General features: G+C 45.8%; 1 protein-coding gene and 1 long non-coding RNA gene across 3 annotated transcripts; both read right to left on the reverse strand.

Moving 5' to 3' along the window:
* Nucleotides 1–1,987: 1,987 nt before the first annotated feature.
* On the reverse strand, nucleotides 1,988–10,996 carry GORAB (golgin, RAB6 interacting). The gene is made up of 5 exons (XM_053984754.1): nucleotides 10,913–10,996; nucleotides 9,486–9,837; nucleotides 8,055–8,156; nucleotides 6,197–6,337; nucleotides 1,988–3,693 (listed from the first exon to the last, which is right to left on the reverse strand). Exons 1-5 carry the CDS (start codon nucleotides 10,974–10,976, stop codon nucleotides 3,234–3,236), a joined length of 1,119 nt encoding a protein of 372 aa, XP_053840729.1. The 5' UTR covers nucleotides 10,977–10,996; the 3' UTR covers nucleotides 1,988–3,233.
* Nucleotides 10,997–15,699: 4,703 nt separating this feature from the next.
* On the reverse strand, nucleotides 15,700–17,996 carry LOC128811279 (uncharacterized). Of its 2 annotated transcripts, XR_008438287.1 has the most exons (5): nucleotides 17,510–17,996; nucleotides 17,228–17,435; nucleotides 16,579–16,726; nucleotides 16,232–16,344; nucleotides 15,700–16,063 (listed from the first exon to the last, which is right to left on the reverse strand). It is a non-coding gene; the product is annotated as an uncharacterized LOC128811279 (long non-coding RNA). The 2 variants fall into 2 exon arrangements; XR_008438288.1 differs by lacking the exon at nucleotides 15,700–16,063 and having other exon boundaries at nucleotides 16,093–16,344; nucleotides 16,579–16,695; nucleotides 17,510–17,995.
* Between the last annotated feature and the right edge of the window lie 635 nt (nucleotides 17,997–18,631).

Raw genomic sequence — 18,631 nt, forward strand, 5'->3', positions numbered from 1 at the left:
TGGACATAATCAGATTGGGGGTTGTCCAAGTGTTTTACACCATGCTCTACACATCCATGGGAAGCCCAGGCTGAGTCATGACCATCTGTGCTCATTTAAACATTTCTTGACAGAGGAGGGAGTGCTAATCCTGACATCCTAGCCAAAATGCAATACAGATAATTATACTGTGCTTTGTAACTTTCTCAGTGGTGTACATTGGTGTTTTCCAGTTCTTCCCATAATGGTAATATGGTGATCCAACACAGAAATGGCCACGTTGCCAGAGGAAAGTCCCCTGTGCCAAGCCCTGCAGTGTTACTGTCAGACATCACACGTCTCCATCTTCCCTGCCATGGGTGCTCAACCTCGGCCCACTTCACACTCACACTTTTACCTCTACTTGTGCAAGAGGTACTCACTAAAAATCTGCCCACTCATTCCTGAGCTATGCTGAGCTTTCCATTTTTCTGAAGATACAAAAGTGGACAGCACACCTGCCTTTAGTGCACACCTGGGGCAGCAGGACAAACATTGTAACGTCAGCTACACAAAGGTAGAAATGGATTTGCTTGAAGAGCCTCAATTCCAACAGTTCTCCTTCCTTCAAGGAGAAACAAGAAAAAAACCCCAAGCCTTTTGTTGCACCAAAATAATCTCCTGGCATTTCTGACCAGCACACATGTTGTTACAATTAGGACTGGACTCCTTGGCTCCGGCACAGGGGGAATTTTAAACCGGCACACTGGCACCCATCAAAACATTTGCGAACTTCCAAAGTGGAACTGACACCATGGTAGTGGTTTATATCACACGTCAGAGAAAGGCTTCACAGCTGAGATCAAACAAATTAACTCTTCAGCTCCCTGTCCAGCAAGAGCAGTCTGATGCTGGGCTGCTATTGTTACTCCACGTGGCTGTTTCACAGTCCACTTCACTTTGCAGGCTCAGAAGTTTAAAGACAAAGAGAACTGGCCAGAACTTCAACAAGGGACTTGTAAGAGAATAGAAACTGCTGATTTTAACAGCATCTTCCCTCTCAGGCAGAAACAGCACCAGCACTATCAGAATGGCACACAAGAATGTTTCAGCCCTTAAACAGTTTTGTTGCATATTAACATATTCCCTTTCAGGAAACTCATATTCTTAAGCTGTCGTCAAACAATCTTTGGACTTGGAATTTTTTTGGAACACCACTTTCAGAGTTCAAAGAATAATCCTACCTGTGACAAGCCTACCAGAGAACATAAATTATATGCAAAATGGTGTCTGTGTGATTTCTGTAAATACCATTTGCAAATTCAATTCTTCTGTCAGAAGCTCTTCTGTGTGTCCCTGACAGGCTGAACACAACTGTAATGAGGAACAGACCTACTTTCTAGGCCTTTGAATCTCTTGAGGAACAACTGGGGACAGCTGCAGAGGATGGAAATGAGAATGGCACAATTAAATTATTGCTGCACTTACTGGTATCCCATTCTGAAAAACATCAGCAGGTCGCTACAAGGTGTCTTGCGACAGCAGACACAGCAAAGGAAGTCAGTCACAATTTTCTCACAATACTATCAAATCTTCTGCTTTTAGGTCAGGTTTTCCAGCAAAACAACAGGGAATGCAGTGTCCCAGCAACAACAGGGCAATGCTTCACAGGTATTTCTAATACTACTTTGGAGTTAGATTCTAACTCCAATTAGCCCAAATTATGAGTGGCTGCCCTAGGAGGCATATTTATCCCACTTTCTCCCCTGTAAGGAAGGCACTAGGAGAGATTTTCCACTGTTGCCCTGAGCCAGTTAGTTGAAAAGATTCCTTCCAAGATATTTCCTACCATGTCTTTACTTCATGCATTTCCATACTTTGGAACAGCCTTTTTTGAGGTTTTATTTTCACCCAGCGGAAAGTTGCCAAAGGATGTATCTGATTCTACCATTTATCGTCTCCTATGGAAAAACAGGCTTGGATCCCTGTATTAGTCTCAGATATCACAACTGAAAGTAAACACACTGCGTACAAGATGCACTGATTTATTAATAGAATAAAACTGAAATGTAGTGACATGTTTTTCCACTGTTCAAGCCATAGAGACAATCACTGTCCCATTTATAGACTCGGTGGCGTCATTCAGCAACTCATTCATAAACTCACACCCAACACGTCCAGGTCAGGTATTCCAGGAACCATTCCCACACTTCCCTGGTACCAAGAGGTTAACTGTCAGTGCAGAGTTTGCAGCTGCAATCAGTCTATGGGAGATTTTCCTATGTTCTCTTTTTAATTCCTGAGGCTTTCTCCACCTGGAATAGCTTTTTAAAGCCTTCCAACAGCAAGAGAGCAAATCAGCTGAACTTCTTTGGGGTACTAACCTGCTCTTCAGGCAAGAAAATGCATTAAATGTTCTACAAAAATAGGCTTATTTCCAATATACTGTGGGGATTATTCATTACAAAATGAATTATTGGCTAATTATGGCTAATTATTGGCACTTTGAGTCAACTACAACAGGGAAAAGTCTCTGTAATGGAACAGCTTTAAATGTTACACACTCTGTGTTTCTACTTCTACATTCTGCAATGTCTTAAACTGTAACCCATCATTTTTGTTAAGCTCTAGCAGCTGTGATTTCATAGCTAATAGTGTTATCAATGTACAGCTTCATGATTCAGCATTGTCTGAAAAGAAGTGATAAATACGAGGTATTACAACTGACTTTGCAGTTTGCCTCAATATGCAAATTTCCCTTAAATCAGGAAAGAGTAACCCCTACGAAGGCAATTAATGTAAGCACTTGGGTTTGACAGCAGGAGAAACTGCTGGAAACTAATCCCTTATGGATACAAAGGAAGAAAAACATCCTATTGGAGTTGTCAGAATGTGTTCCGAAGCAGACACAGGTTTTTCTCCTGTAGGTATCTTTCTCTTGCACACTGCTCAGAACAGGCGTCTGTGGGTATCAAAAAGCTCAAAATCTTTGGACAAACCCTACTGTTCACTTCCAAGTGACCTGTTTCAGGAAGGTACAAAAACCCATGAAGAGCTGGGCAGTAGAACATGAACATACACCAGAATGATGATAGATGATGAATGCTAAATGTGTCTTGTGGAAAGAAAAGAGCCTTTAAAGTTTGAAAACAGTAAAAAGGAAAAGAGAAATGAAGTGCATATTACTGGCACTGCTGAAGCCCAGATACAACACACAGCCACAAGCCTGCAGAGTGTACCTCATCTATAACCACTGGCTTATCTGCATCCAGCAGTCATGTGGCAGAACAAGCTGGGGAGCTTCCTGAAGTTACATTTACTGCCTGAGTTTGGCTGTCCATGTTGGAGAGGGATTTGGTCCTGGAGTTTTGAGACTGTTCAGAAATTGCAGGAGAAGCAGCATGGTCAGCCTGCTGGCTCTCCTGCCCCACACCACTGGGAGCAGGGTTCTCCTGGGCTGTCCCAGCGTGGCTGTGTGCCTGGCTGGATTGTCTCCCTGCTTCTGCCTCCTGTTGCTGCAGCATCTGTTCCACCTCGATCTCGAGCTCCAGATTTTCCTCATCTGCCTCCACGTCCAGCTGCTGCATTAACTCCTCCAGCTTCCTGGCCTTGCGGAGCTCGTTCTGCTGGATGATGGTGCACAGGTGCTCTGTGAGGTGCTCCTTGATCTCTGTCTTGTGCTGCAGGTCCAGCTTGGCTGCCACGTACTCGGACTCGGCCTTGTCGTAGCGCTTCCTGCAAAACCATCAGCATTTCTGGAGGGTTAATTCTCACAGCACCTCACACTAATACAGGCACAGGTACTTTAAGAAGCCCTGGAATGCAACGTGCTCTGCAATGCATTGTGCCAGCTGTTTGTGACATGCTGCCACATTAGCAAGAGGGAAGAAAATAAGAGTGAATTGATCGAAACTTCTCTGGACACTGAGGGCTCTGCTGCGGTGTATTCCAAGAGTTAACTTGCTCCCATTTTTACTGCCTGTTTGAAGAGATGCATCACTGGCAGCAGAAAGAACCCATCAGAAATGGCAATGTTTTCACACTTCTAATGAACACCCACTCAGTGAACTGAAACACCACAAAGCAGTCGGGTGTTTTTCTAACCCCCCTCCCAGATACAGATGCTCGATGGAGCACATTGACATTTGGATCATGTGCTTTTCTGGCCACCCATATCCATGTTCAGAAAATCAGGGGCAGCACAGACTGACACAGCACGTGACATCAACACAGATGTAGAATTTTATTGCAAGCATCCGTCCCGACACTCACCTCCTGCCAATTTGCACTTCCTGTCATGACAATACAGCAAAAAGGGGATATTTGAAGTATTTATTGAGTTAACAGACAGAAAATATCTAGCATTTTAATGGCTGGTGACCACATTAATGATGCATCTTTCACTACATCAGTGAACCCGTGTATTATTTCTAATTAAAAGATAGATGCAATCTTGCCCATCAGGAAAGTGAACACACAAGGGCTTTTGCAGCCTGACTACAGAGCACTCATAAAACTAGTATTAGTAAGGTGGTTGAATAAAGAATCCAGCTCTTCTATAAAACCAGATTCCAGTAGCTGCTTAAACAAAGCAACAGAAAGATAGAAGAGGTCCTTTGCTTAGTGAAACAGAAGGAAATAAGACATAGAAAAGCCTTCCCAAATATCTTCTTTTATATAATAACCACATGACTTTTACCCAGCTGTAAAGGCTATGTCTGCAGTGGGCAGAAGATGTCCACTTATGTTTCCCCCTCAAGAAAGTCAAGATTTCTCTGGGTCAGATATCTGAAGTGGCAAAAGCAATGCTACACTGGAAACATCTGCACAGCGAAACCTTTGGGCTGAATTACCCTCTATTAGTCACACTGTATTTACAAAAATTCTATTCCACAGCAATTGCCAAATATTGCTAACTAGGTATGTGCTCAGGGCTATTTAATATTGCACCTTTTAACACAGTGAAATGCTTTGTGTTTTAGCCCTAGAACAAAAGGCAAATAATAAGAAATCACTTGAAAAGGCTCCACTTAGAAGTAAATTGGCTTTGGCTCGTAAGAACTACGACACTGGAAGTATCTACCTCACATTGCCAAATCCCTCCCTCAAGAAAATACCTACTAAACTAATGAAAGTCATTAAGATTTTGGTGAAGTTTACCTACTTGTCCTACTAGCATCTCCTTTTGCCATGGTCATTAAAAACTGCTTTCCTAATGTCAAGAGCTGCTTATGCTCTTTAGCCAGTAAGCATTTCAAATAGATACATTATTAAAAAACTTGGGTAAGAAGATTTCAGGAGCATTTAATGTTTTTAGAAACCAGATGAAACCTAAAATCCACTGAAATGTTTTTTCCTCTTGAGGACACCAAATTCTGAGTTCACATGCTATCAGCTACGCTAACTACAGTTAATCTTAGACATTTCAAATGATAATTACACCAAAGAGATCTTAATTTTTTTAGCTACCACTGCTATTTTTTTCAAGACTAATTACCAGCTTTATTGGCCTGTGGTCATGGTATGGCAGAAGTCAGAAGGAGAAATGAGCATTTAACATGTTGAATGGTGAACCAAAAACCGCGAGTGAACATTTCTGCTTTATGAACCGGCTGCACAAACATGCTGCTGTTTATCTACTGATGTTGTGGTTTACCCACAGCTAATGGGGTGTTCCCATTAATTTCTTGCCTTTAAGGAACTCATCACACCCAGAAGTGATTAAAGGCATGTTGTGAAGGGTTAAAAGCTTCCCTCTTCCTTCAATTTTTGGTCCTAGTTGCAAAAATGCTTCGGCAGGATTATGCGTTTTAAGCTTAATTGGTCCCATTGATTCCAGGAGGACCAGGGCTGTCATGAACAAGCAAATTTCCCTGAACAGGATTTTCATTTCAGGACTTTTCAAGAAAAACCTCTTTCCCCTTGAGAAGAAATAAACAACCTTGAAACAATAAAGCAGGGCTTATGGACAGCTGCACACTTAAAGCAGGACCTGTGTCTTATGACAGCAGTCTCCAGTCAGAAAACCTGCTTCAGCTCCCAGATTCCAAGGGAAAAATTAGGAAATAAAAAGCATACTTTTACTTCCAGATCTGAAAGCCCCCCAGACTGTGACCGCTTCAGCTACACGTTATTACAGTGACAGGACTTCATTAGTGTTTCAGTGAGAGGAAACAGCATTTTCCCCTCCCCTCAGGCAGGGCTGCTCCCTGTTTCCCCCTCCCTGGGTGTCACTTACCGGGCATAGGAGTAGTCCAGGCTGGCCTGGTCGATGCGGTTCCTCAGGATCCCGATGTCAGCAGACACCATGTCATCCAGAGCCTGCAGCTCCTTCTGAATCCTCTTCAGTTTCACTGTTTCAGCTTGAGTTCTTTTGGATCTGCAAAAGGAAGATGATTTTTTTTGTTGTTGTTTTAATTTCCTTTTCAAGCCTCTCTTCTTGACATACCGGGCCCCATTTCCCTTGCAGAGCAACTGACCTCCTTAGGACCTGTTTGGAAAGTTTCTCCTTTATGGTGTAGGGCTTTTGATCTTTTTTAGCATCCACAGGGATCTAAAATGTCTGCTATTAAAGGACCACGGCAAAATTATGTAATGACTATAATCAAAGTGCCTAAAATGGATTGTGTTTCTTCACTGTGGAAACACACAAGAAGCTGCTGTATCTAAGTAGTTCTCAGTGTAAGGAAACAGGAAATGGCTTGGGGGGAAGTGAGAGGGGGAAGGGTTTTTAGTTCTGCAAATATCCCCTTTCAAAGGAGCCCAGTTAGTAGGGGCCAAAAAGTCACCTAACCTAAGCTTGATTTCCATTTTGTAAAATTATTCCCAAAAGGCCCAGCCAAATCCCAATGAAGTGAATGGAAAGTTTTACATTAAACACAAAGGATTTCAATCAAGCCTTATGCAACCTTTTTCAACTAGGCCATTCATTCCTAAGTCCTGAAAACGAAATGTTACTAAGGGCAACAAGCTTTGATGGATTTCACTCCCAAGCAAGCCAAGTGACTTTCCACAAGCTTTTACACCACATCACTTTGCCATCATTCACCACCACCAGCAAAATGATGCCTCTCAGCCATTGCTGTACACCCAAGGCAAGTCCCCGAAAGCAAGACTAGGTGTGCAGGCAGTGCCAGCATCTCTCAATTGACCAGGTGATGCAGGTGGAGGGAAACAGACATCCTGTGGTATTGCTGGGAGCCTGAGGAAGGCCTTTGAGTGACAGAAGTAACTCCCTAGCTGTCACCTTTTGTGTCTTGTCTCTCCTCAGGCTTCATTTCCAGAAGGAAGAACCAAACCTGGTGGCCACACCCATGTTTGATGTCCTACAGTGACTCAGAATAAAGGTGCTTGTGCTTTATCTCTGCCTGGCAAAGGAAAATGAAATTTTCAGGACTTTAGCACAGTACAGGCTGTGTTCACCTGTGCTACCCAAGGGCTCTGATGGGCAGAACATAACACATACCTGGGAGAGCACTGCAAGCCTGAAAACTGATCACTGTGCCTGATCCAGTGTTATCAGCTGTTCTAACCTCCTTCCTATAAGCTTTGCCTTCCCTGGAGTCTTAAACTACCTGAGTGCCAATAAAGCTCTTGCCCTGAAGAATAAGAGCTAACAACTGTGAGAATATGTGCAATTTTATAATTTCTAGTCACTCAGTGGTAAAACAGTACCTCCTTAAAGCTGGTCATCTTCACTTTTCAACATTTTCACACACTAATGAGCCAAAAGTCCAAACAGAAATAGCTTCTTCTCACAGGTTATGAATCAAATAAACTTCCCTTACATCCAGCAAAAACCAAATCAGGACCAGAACCCTGACAAGCATCTGAGCACCCCAACTTCCAAACATGACCTCACTAATAAATTTAAGGACTTCAGCTAATCCTCCAGTTGTGTGATCATCTGTGCACAGAGCTGCATCTTGGGACGTGTGAAAAGCTTAGTCACAACTTCTTAGCCAGCACTTGTCATCCAAGGGAAACGTCCATCACAGCTGCTCACAGAGCACAGAGAAGAGGAAAAAGTGAAATTCAATTCAAGATATAAAGTGGTTGCAGATGAAGAGTCAGCCCTTGCCCAGGCTCAGCCCCACCTCTCAGCAATGGCTCTGGCCAGGAGTGCCTTCTTGCGTTTATTCTTCTCTTCTATCAGCCGCTGCTCCTGCTGGAGGATTTCCCATCGGGATTTTTCCTGCCTGCTCATTGACAAGAACATCAAAATGAATAGAAAGTTCATTTCTCTCCCTGCTGCCCATATTGTAACACAAATATTCACCATCATATATTCTGGAGCAAACTCTTAAAAAAGTCAAAGGAACAATAAACAGGTTTTGGTTCTGAGGAAAGAAGAATCATCTGCAAGAAGCCATTCAGACCAATAAAACATTTCCAGATGAAATCTGCTGATCAGAACTAAGACCTGCATAACCAAATAAGCTGCACAGAGCACTTTTTCAGAATTTTTCATGTAAAGGATGTGCTTCCCTATCAGGTAGAAGCAGTTTCAAGTTTCTTACTGGCTGCTGTCACCATCTGTTCAGTCTGCCAGCACAGCCTCTTTTTTGGAAATGCTTTTTTCCACAAAACAGATTCTTTCACAGGTCTGCTTTACAGTACAGCTCCCAAATAATTAAATGGATACAAATGAAAAGTTGGAATGAGTTATAATGAAAACAAGCAGCAAGTAAGTACAAGAATTTGTTTTTGCCACCAGTGAAAGACTGATACAGATTCCATTTCCTAGGCCACATCTCCTAAGAGATACAACCATCCCAAAGGATGAAGGCCAGGTCTCAGTGAGGGGGCACAACCTGTATCAGGATTTAGGAGAAACAAAGAACTGTTTGCTGCTTTCCACCCCAGTATGTTCTTCATGCCCTCACTCAAGGAGCCTGAACTTAAAAATACCCGAATAACTCAGCTGCACGTCTCTTCAGATTTGTCTTCATCACCCTATTCCTAAGACCTCACATACAGAAGTATTTCTAGCAAGATTTAAATTCAAGTCTGAGAAGAATCCAGCAGATTCAGGAGGTGACTGTTGCAGCTAAATGTCATTTGCTTTCACCAGTGTGAAAAAATTCTCAGCAAAGCTCCAGCTGTTTTCTCCCCAGACAAGCAGTGTCTGTGTTTTTCCCACCACAAAAATGAGATGAACAGCCAGTCCTACTGGTGAGCTGCACCCACAGGAGGAATCTGAGCTCTCAGAGTGCTGCTACCCTGGTGCAGTGAGTGCAGGCAGGTGATCCCAGCCCCGAGCTGGGCAGGGAAATCACAGGCAGCACAACCAGCAGCCACAGCCTCTCAAGGCCCCTCTCTGCAAAACAGAACCTCCTGGATCCTTCTGAGTTTAGAATTTGAGAGAAGCCACCGGTGCTTCTCCACACAGCTGCTGCCTCGTAGAAAAAGGAATTATTTGGTCTCGCAGAGCTTCCTATCAGACACACCAAAGCTGACTTCACAACCAAAGAATGAATCAATACAGAATAACAAACCCCACCCCTTGATTTTACTGACTTACTAACAATTCCACTTTCTTTCTCTCCACTTGGCTGCTGGGCTTTGCAGGGCGGGGCTGGGCACTGTCCCTGCCATTACAAGACTCTGCCGGTGTCACTCCCTCCTGCTGCTCTTGGCTGTCCCTTTGCCTCTGATCCCCAGGTGCTGGCCCGGGCTGCTGGGGGTGACAAGGTTTGGCTTGTGGAGCAGAAAGCAGCTGCTCTGGAGTGACAGAGGCTGCTCCTCCCTGCAGCCCCAGCCTCTGGCTTTGCTGCTGGAGGGCTTTTTCCCTTTGCAATTGCTTCCTAGTCTTGGGCACAGCCTGGGGGCGAGGCTGCTGCTGCTGCTGCTGCTGCGGTGGCGAGGGCTCGTACAAATCTGTTGGTGGAGAAACAGGATTAAAAAACAAATCTCAGTATCAAAGGCAGGCTCTGCCAGAGCTGTTCTGGGCAAGCAAAAACCAAAGTAAGGAAAGCACAAGGCAGGGTGTCACGGGAAGGCAATGTGGGGGAAACCTCAGGAAGCTGGGAATGTTTTGTTAGCCTAAGATTCAGGAATTTGCAATGATACCGGTATCCCTAAGTGAGGAGAGGGAGGAATAAGAGGCCTGGACTACAGGCCTAGAAGATAAACCATAGGTGGGAGTGAGGTGACTCTTGGGATAACCATGATGAGGCAGATCCAGGGCCAAGGAAGGGTCCCTGTCTGTCTGGTGGGGAAACTGAGGCTATAAAGTGAAGAATGGAGAAGAACGAGGTGACACGCGAGCAGAGAGGAGCCTGGCAGTGTGAGGGGGGCGTTGGGCAGAGATCTGGGTGCAGGACAAGGGGCTGGAGAGTCTGGGATTTTTGGGATTTTTGTCGGAGAAGCTGCAGGTGGAGAGAGGGGCTGCATGAGGGGAGCAGGGAGAGATGGGGCTGGATGGGAGGGACCAGCCCGGGGCAAGCGAGGGGCTGCGGGGACAGCGCAGGCGTTTGCTGCGGGGATGGAGCGGCTGAGCCGAGGGGATGGACAGAGCTCGGCTGGGGGAAGGGACAAAGTGTGCATGGAGGGGCTGAGGGAAGGGATAAAGTGTGCATGGAGGGGCTGAGGGAAGGGATAAAGTGTGCATGGAGGGGCTGAGGGAAGGGTTAGAGGTTTGGATGGACAGGCTGAGAGAAGGGACAGAGGTGTGGATGGACAGGCTGAAGGGAGGGATTGGGATGCGAATGGGGCGGCTGAGAGGAGGGACAGAGATGCGGCTGGAGAGGCTGAGGGGAAGGACAGAAACGCGGCTGGAGGAGCTGAGGTAAAGCACACAGGTGTGGTGAAGGGGCTGCGGAGATGGGGCGATGGGCGGCAGGTGCAGCTGCGAGGGCTAACGGGATGCCGAGGCCCAGGCTCTTCCTCCGCGCCGCTCCGGGCCCCACTGTCCCCCACTCCCCGTGCGCTCCCGGCGCGGTCCGGTCCGTACCTGGGCGCTGCCCCCGCAGCCGCCGCAGCTCCTCCTGCGAGAAGCCGGCCCAGGCCTCGGCCATGGCGCTCCCTCCTCCTCCTCCTCCCGCCGCGCAGGCCCCGCGGCTGCCCCGGCTCCGCCGCGCCGCCGCCGCAGGCGAACGCCGCGGACAGCGCGGCCGGGGGCCTCGCGCCGCCGCGGCGGCGGGGCGGGCCGGGCAAGATGGCGGCCTGAGGGGGGAAGAGAGACAGGGGGGATGGAGCTCGCCCGTGCTCCGGGAAAAGCTGCTCTAGCGGGCACGTCCCCGCGGCTCCTGAGAACCTAGTGCCGTAAAGGATCACAGAGTCAGTTAGTTTGGAAAAAATTTCTGAGCTTATCGAGTCCAGTCTGTGAGCGAACAAGGCTCAGTGAGTCCCGGCTAATGAGGTTGAAATGGAGAGGAGAAGTCGCTCCCGAAAAAGGCAAACAAACTTCAAGGAACATCACACGTACCCCCATGCAATTTATGATTCGTTGTCAAGTAGCTGTGAGCAGGTGAGATCCTGCTCCAGCGTGTCTACTAAGTTACAGTGACAACATCGTGAGAAAATCAGGGAATCCCTGGATGCCTTGGGCTGGAAGGGGCTTTAAAGTTCAACCAGTCGCAAACCCTGTGCTGGGCAGGGACATCTTCCACTAGACCAGGCTGCTCCAAGCCCTGTCCAACCTGAACATTTCCAGAGATGGGGCAGCCACAGCCTCTCTGGGCAGCCTGTGCCAGCGCTTCACCACCCTCACAGGAAAGAACTTCCTAAGATCTAAACTCAATCTCACTTTTAGTTTAAAAACGTTTTCTCTTGTCCCATCACAATCTGCCCATTTAAAATGTCACTCTCCCTCTTTTTCTATAACCACTGGGAGGCCATGAAGCAAAAATATTATATTGCCTATACTGGTGTATTTTAAGATCTGCTTTGACCATTGTGCACTAAGAGTGCATGCACCCGCTTTCACCCTTAGGTATAAACTGAAAAGACCCCACAACTTACAGCATTGTCACCCAGTATCCATGAAAAGAAGCATTTTCCTGCCTATTCTAAACTCCTGTGGTGCTGCAAGCCTGCCAGAGGCCCCATGGACGAGTTCACCCCACAAATGGGAGCACGAAGGCACGAGCCCCCGGCTTGGCTGCGGCAGCCCAGGGGCCTGGAGGCTTAAATAACACCTGATGGGCACTAAACGGGGATGTTTGCAGCGCCACATCCCTGCCCGGCTCCAATCTGTGAGGGATTAGTCAAGCTCCGGAGCGCTGCTGCCTCCCCGAACAAATCCATGGCTCCACGGGCGTGCAGGACTCCGCGATCTGCTTCCAGCAGCTCCCGTGACTAACGCGTCCCATAAACACCGCTGCGAGGGGAGCACTCCCTGAGCTGGCAGGCGTTGAGGGTTTCTGATGGGATTTCAGTGATGGGATTTCACCTGCAGCTTAGCCTGGGTGCCAAGCAGAGATGCTGATCAAGCAGAGGAGAAGGAGAATGTGCTTATCTCATGCAGGAAGCCCTTCCTGGGTAAGCCCAGGGCAGAGGGATGCCCAGCAGCCTTTCACACAGTATTATGCCTGCTCTGGGAAACGTGACTGAGCACAGGAGACATCTGAATGAGAACCATAATCCAACCTTGACTGAAATGCTCTCAAACTCCAGGGAGTCCAGATGGCAGAACCAGGTGTCAGCTTGAATTTTACAATGGAACAGTGCTGGCCGGCCCTACAAGGGTTGGCTTACAAGGTGTAGGCACCTAATTCCCTTTGAGATGACTATATAAGAATCATGCATCTAAATCTGGTGTCTAAATCACAATAATGGGCTGTACCAAACCCAGAGATATTGACTGAATGTGCTTCACCCAGTACAAACACCAGATCTCATCTTGAACCTCAGTTGTTCTTTCTTCTTGCAAGTTGTAGCACTACAAGCAAAAGCGAAGCACCATATCCACTTTATTGCTGCAGATATTCCGGGCACAAAGCTCCCACGTGTTTTATAGAAAAAGTAAAAAGAGTTTGGAGTTGTTAACTCTGACGCTATGGGCAAGGCAGCGATCCCTGTTAACAGTTTCCATCAGCCCAAGGTTTAATTGCCAGCCATTGGGCCAGCTTGCTCCAGGAACAATTACGGCGGCGGTGAAGTCATTTCACGGAGCATTTACCAACAGCAGGCTCAGAAAACAGAGGCTGGCCATGTTCTCCGGCTGATTAAAGTCCTGTGAGCGGAACAGGGCACTGAACATTTGCCACCTAGGAATGAAGTGTTTTCCAGGCAAATGCTGCTCCAGCACAGGCTGGAGGAGACAAGATGAGGAGAAAATAGAAACCTTTTCCACCTCCTGGGCTGATATCCCCACAAGCCTTCCTCTTACATCTGGGGCTGTATTTGAGTCCTGTATCTTTTTGTGCTTCAAGAGCTGCTCTCTCACGAGCAGAGCTGGAGACCTCCATGACTGCTGCATCCGTTTTCCCTTGGCCTGATTGCCCTGGAGTCTGGTGAACAGAAGCAGCCAGCACCAACAGATCACAAAAACATCTTTTCTTGTGCAGTTCCCAAATCAACGTGGAAATGTCATCATGGGCTGGCAAATTGGGCTGCCCAGGTCAGAGCTCAGGGTCAGACCTCAGATGACATTTCAACCCAGGACAGGAGCAATTTGTACCAGGGCATAACATCAATTTGCATCGGTTTCATACTGAAAACTTGTGGGGTTTTTAGGAGCCAAATCAGATCTTCTGTCAAAGGGCTCCCTGAGTTAGATGTATATTTAAAACTTCATTCTTGCACTGCTCTGCACGCTGCCACAGTAACACACAAAGCAACGTTTTCCCAGTAAAGAACTAAGCCCTGATGTGAGACAGGGCAAGGCTTGCATAGGGAAGGAGAGTTTCCTTTCTGCTTGCATTTCAGACTCTATCATGAGCTTCCAAGGACTCTGGCATATAATTCAAGTGACCTAGGGAAATAGCATCCTGAAAATAAGAGGGCCAAAAATTCCTAAATCAATTTAGCCCTTTTTCTAATGAAAAAAAAAAAAAAAAAAAAAAAAAAAAGATCTATCAAACTGTATCCACATCAATACTACCCCATCCTTTACCAGATCATAACACAGGCTGGCTTAGGAAGAACCACCATGTCCAGATAAGCTATGGCACTATGTGAGCAAGGAGCAAGTCTTTTGTTTTGATAATAACTCAGGATTTCATTTGTCCTTCAAAATCACTTTTGAGATCCTTGAAAATGTATTTTGTTGATTTTCTGCTGGACTGTCTCAGGCTTCAAAGCCTGAGGTGAACAGGCTTTCTTAGCAGAAGACTGAATTAAAAGTACAGCATTATTCCTTCTCCTCAGTTTATGTTCCTATAACTGCCTGGTAAGTGGGATTAAATCAGCACTGTCATTTCTGGGACCAAGGCAAACTTTTGGTTTTTAAGAATTTCATAGAGGAAAACCAAAATCCACTTATCTAAAGAGCTACTGAGTGGGAAAAAGTGACATAAACCTCCCTGTTTTTTAAACAAGATAAAACCAAAGGTTTTCAACAAATCTTCTGATTTGTGGATCTGTACACATTTTCTGGGGAAAAGGCAAACTTCCCAAGGGTACTCTGGGTTGTCAGCAGCCAAACTGCGGGGAGATGGTCCCACAGGGACTCCACAGCATTGCAGGGCTGAACCTGCTCCTCTCTGCATCCCGTGCAGAGCTGGGTGTTTTTGCAGGACACTGCTCATTACAGTGATGTGTTTGCTTTGAAACTGAGCCTGAAAACTTCTCAGCTTTTCAGGCCCCCACCCCGTGCTTTCACATTTCAACTTTTGAGCTTTTACCTTAAGATAAGTTCAGCTTTCAAAACCTGAAATCTGAACTGGAAGGAAGGTCAGCATGCAATATAAATGTTTAAGAAAATAAATTCCTACTGACGTTTTTTGAGTCTTTCTTTCTTTACTGTGAGTACTTAAGATAAAATTTCCATACGGACAAACATATTGTGTAATAATTCCTCATCTTAAAATATTTGTGTAAAAGAAAACCTAAACAGGATTATTAAAATGGCTAATTAAAAGAGCCATTAAAAAAGCTGGTAAAACAAAATAAAATTCATTACTACCAGAAATATTCTGAAGATTATAAACTTACCATTTTGGCCGGCACAACTGGAGCTGAAGAGTGGAAATGAGCAATTACTGATATATACTTTATATAGTTTAAGAAATACTTTTGCAGCTAATTCCTTTTAAAAGATACTACGAATCATTAAAAGAATACTTTTTATAACCCCAAGTTTAATATTTCATGACAGTTCTAGAATGCATTTAATTGCATTGCCTAATGTAAAAGTCGTAATTCAAATCTTTATACAGAAAAACTAGAAAGCAATTGCTTTCATTCTAACCCTTTGTGTAAAAATGATAATCTAGCTGTCAAAACAGTTGATAAAACTAAAGATTTGAAGAGAAATTTGCCGAAGGTTTGTTATCTTTGGCAAAACTTGAGTGATTAGAACCGCTGTGCTAAACAAATTGAGTATTCATCAAACAAACTTATTGTTGTTACACGCTTCAGAGAATGAACTGTGCTTGTTTAGTCTGGATGCGAGAGAAGTGTGGGGGAGAGGACATGATAATCGTCTTTAAATCTATAAAGCACAGCTGTAAAGATACAGGGTGATGTGTTTTCAGGGCCTGTGGAGGATAGAGGTGAAGAAGAAAGCAAGACACAGACTAGAGGAGTCAGGGCAGTAAAACATGGAGAGAATTGACTGAAGGCAACCACAGAATCTCCATTCCGGTATTTTTAAAAATAAACATCGTATGGGCAAGGTCAGTAAAGCCCTGGGAGAGCGAGATGCAGGTTTTGGAGATTTCAGGTGTGTGGATCTCTACGCAGGTTCCACAGGAGATGGGGACCCACAGACTCAGGGTTCAGGCTGCTCCTGCAACTTTGGACATTGCTTTCTGCATCATTTATGGTCTGAGTGCTGGCCAGCTCCTGACACCTCTGCCAGCCTTGTTCCTGTGACTGTGGTGCTTCCCACACCATTCCCAGCTCTTCCCACTGCTGTCACAGCCCCATCACCCTCCCCATTGGCACCAACAGCTGGATCACTTTGGGTGCCAGTCAGCCATGCAGCTCCTGCAAAAGCCTGTGAAAAAAAAGAAGTTTCACCTCTGAAAGAGTGAGTCTACGTGGGAAATTCTTGTGTTTTCAAGGCAAGACAGGAGGACAGATGGCTGCCAAACCCAAGAGCCAGCAGTGCTTGTAAGATGTATTTGCAGCAGGGTATTATGTGATGTGAAAATCACTTTATTACCGTCACGTGCCAGTTAGCCCCGACGTGACAGCCGAGCCCGGCGTGTGTTGGCCAGTTCACGTCTCTCCTTCCAGCTGCACAAGCAGGATGTTGTCCTCTCACCTCTCCCAGCTCTGCAACACAACACGTTGGGCTTAGACAGCTCCCTTCTGCAGGGGAAACGCTGCTGACCCTCAGAGAGTGGTGGGGGCTGCTGCTCCCATCCCGCTGCATTCCCACAAAGAGCCCCACAAGTGCTGCTGTTTGTGTCTCAGTCAGTGCAGGCTACTTTGGCTCTCCTTCAGCACACGTGGCTGAAGGGACACCATGTGTTCAGTGCCAAAGGAGGACGTGTGACAACACCTCACCTGTTTGCAAAACAAGCCCTCACTTTTCCTGTGTCCTTGCAGCAAGACACTCTCTGTGAAGCCTTGTTCAGAGTCTCTGGAGGTATCTACAACCTCACTCAGAGTCTCTGGAGGTATCTACAACCTCACTCAGAGTCTCTGGAGGTATCTACAACACAAATACAAAGAAGAAATACAAGGCAGAAGAACCAAGGAACCCATTTGAAGACCAGCAAGCTGCAGGCACCTCAGGACATGCATTAGTTTGCTTCCCCTCCCCATCCTGCAAATACTTAAGCTGCACCAGACAGAGATGTGCAGGGTTAGGACCTCTCCATCCCTCAGCTGCCTGGTACTGCCTTGCAGCCACAAGGAGAGGTGAGGGGGGCCCAGGTCAGCCAGGATATGCTCAGCACTGCTCAGAGACAGCCCAGCAAACTGTATGTGCAGCCCTCCAGTGTCACCCTGAGCAAACTCTGCCCATGTCTGCAGGGGCTGTGCCCCCCCAGCTCCTGCCTCCACCTGCAGCCTTGGCCACCCTGCAGATAACACCTGCTACAATTTGGAAGTCTTTAAGATGAAACATTGTATCTTTCCTGCAATAAAGTTCACAAAATGTCCATGCTTTGTCTCTGTAACAAGCACACAAAAAGAAGATATAAAACCCCACGTGTTTATAGATGCTCTCAGTGAACTGCTCTTTGCCAAAGCTGGATCTGTGAGGAGGTTTTCAAAGGATTGCTGTGCTTGGATCTCACCAAGGCTTCAGTGGGTAACTCCTTTCCATGGCATTGGAAAGTTGCCCCATCAGTTGGCTGCTGCCTTTCACAATATTTGTGTAGAAGCTTTTTTTTTTCTTTTTTTTTCCCCAGCATTTTCTGCGGAAGAGAGTGTTTACTTTAGTTTTTGAACAATGCCATGACTACACACCAGCTGACACCCACAGGCTTACCAGGGCCACGAACTAATGAGGATTTCCAAGTGTTGGTGTCACTGGCAGGGTTTGAAGTGGATCTATAAAGCCTGCAGACAAGCAGGCTGCTGGCCAGGGAGGCTTAGCAGCTCTTTGGTGAGGTATCCGAGATAGTTGGAGAGAGATCTGTACCACACCCTGGCTGCAAACTCTGATATCACAGAGCTCAGCCTGCAATACATGGAGAGGGGAATAAAGATTGAAACAGGAGCAACCAAAATTAGATCCCTGACTGCTGCAGCAGGAAAGTGAAAACAAGGATGGTTGGTTTCTTCTAGTGGTGGAAGATTCTGGTTTTGGAGCTGAACTAAGAGGAAAGACTTAATGTAATGAGGAGAGCTCGATTCATTTTGGGTCAACCAAAAACATTTTGCTTGACCAGTAACAAAATCTTCTGGTTTGCTTGGAGACTATTCCATCTTTTAAAAAAGTCAATGTAAAAAACCACAACCATTTTCCTTTTAAATTTAGGTCTATTGAAAATGAAAATAAAAAAGAAAACGTCAAACTAAATAGTGTTCAAGAAAGCAAACTGCTTCAGCCCAAAAATGCTGAAGTGAAACATTTCAATATTTAAGGAAGTAAAGGAAGACTTCTATTGTTTTGTCTTGTCATTGACTGACTTCAGCCCAGATTTGTGAGTTATTTTGGTTGCCTTCATTTTCACAGGGGACTTAATGTTTTCTTTTTCAACTCATTTAATACTCTCTTCTTGTGCAGTTCAAGGTACAAATGGTCAGGTTCAGCAAAGGTTCATAAGAACATGACTGAGCTGACAATTTGCACAAATATCAGGCAAACTTCAGGGTTTTTTTTTTTTTTCCCTTTTGCATTTTAGTTTTCTTTGAAATTGTACCTGAATTTCAAGAAGCTGAGGGGTTCTCAAGACCCCCATAACATGCACAGAATAGAACTGTCAAAGTCTGTGTGCTCTGCTGGGTAACCTGCACACCGCAAAAATTCAGATGCCATCTTCAGTCCTGCAAAATATTAAGACAGGCATTTAAGATTTACCCCAGTGATTAAGCATGAGCAGCTTGTAATTGTTTCCAGACCCCTCTCCTAGCAGGAGAAAAGGCTCTGTAATCCCTGCCCACATGC

This window comes from Vidua macroura, chromosome 9 (genome assembly GCF_024509145.1).
Source record: "Vidua macroura isolate BioBank_ID:100142 chromosome 9, ASM2450914v1, whole genome shotgun sequence".
Taxonomy (NCBI): Eukaryota; Metazoa; Chordata; class Aves; order Passeriformes; family Viduidae; genus Vidua; species Vidua macroura.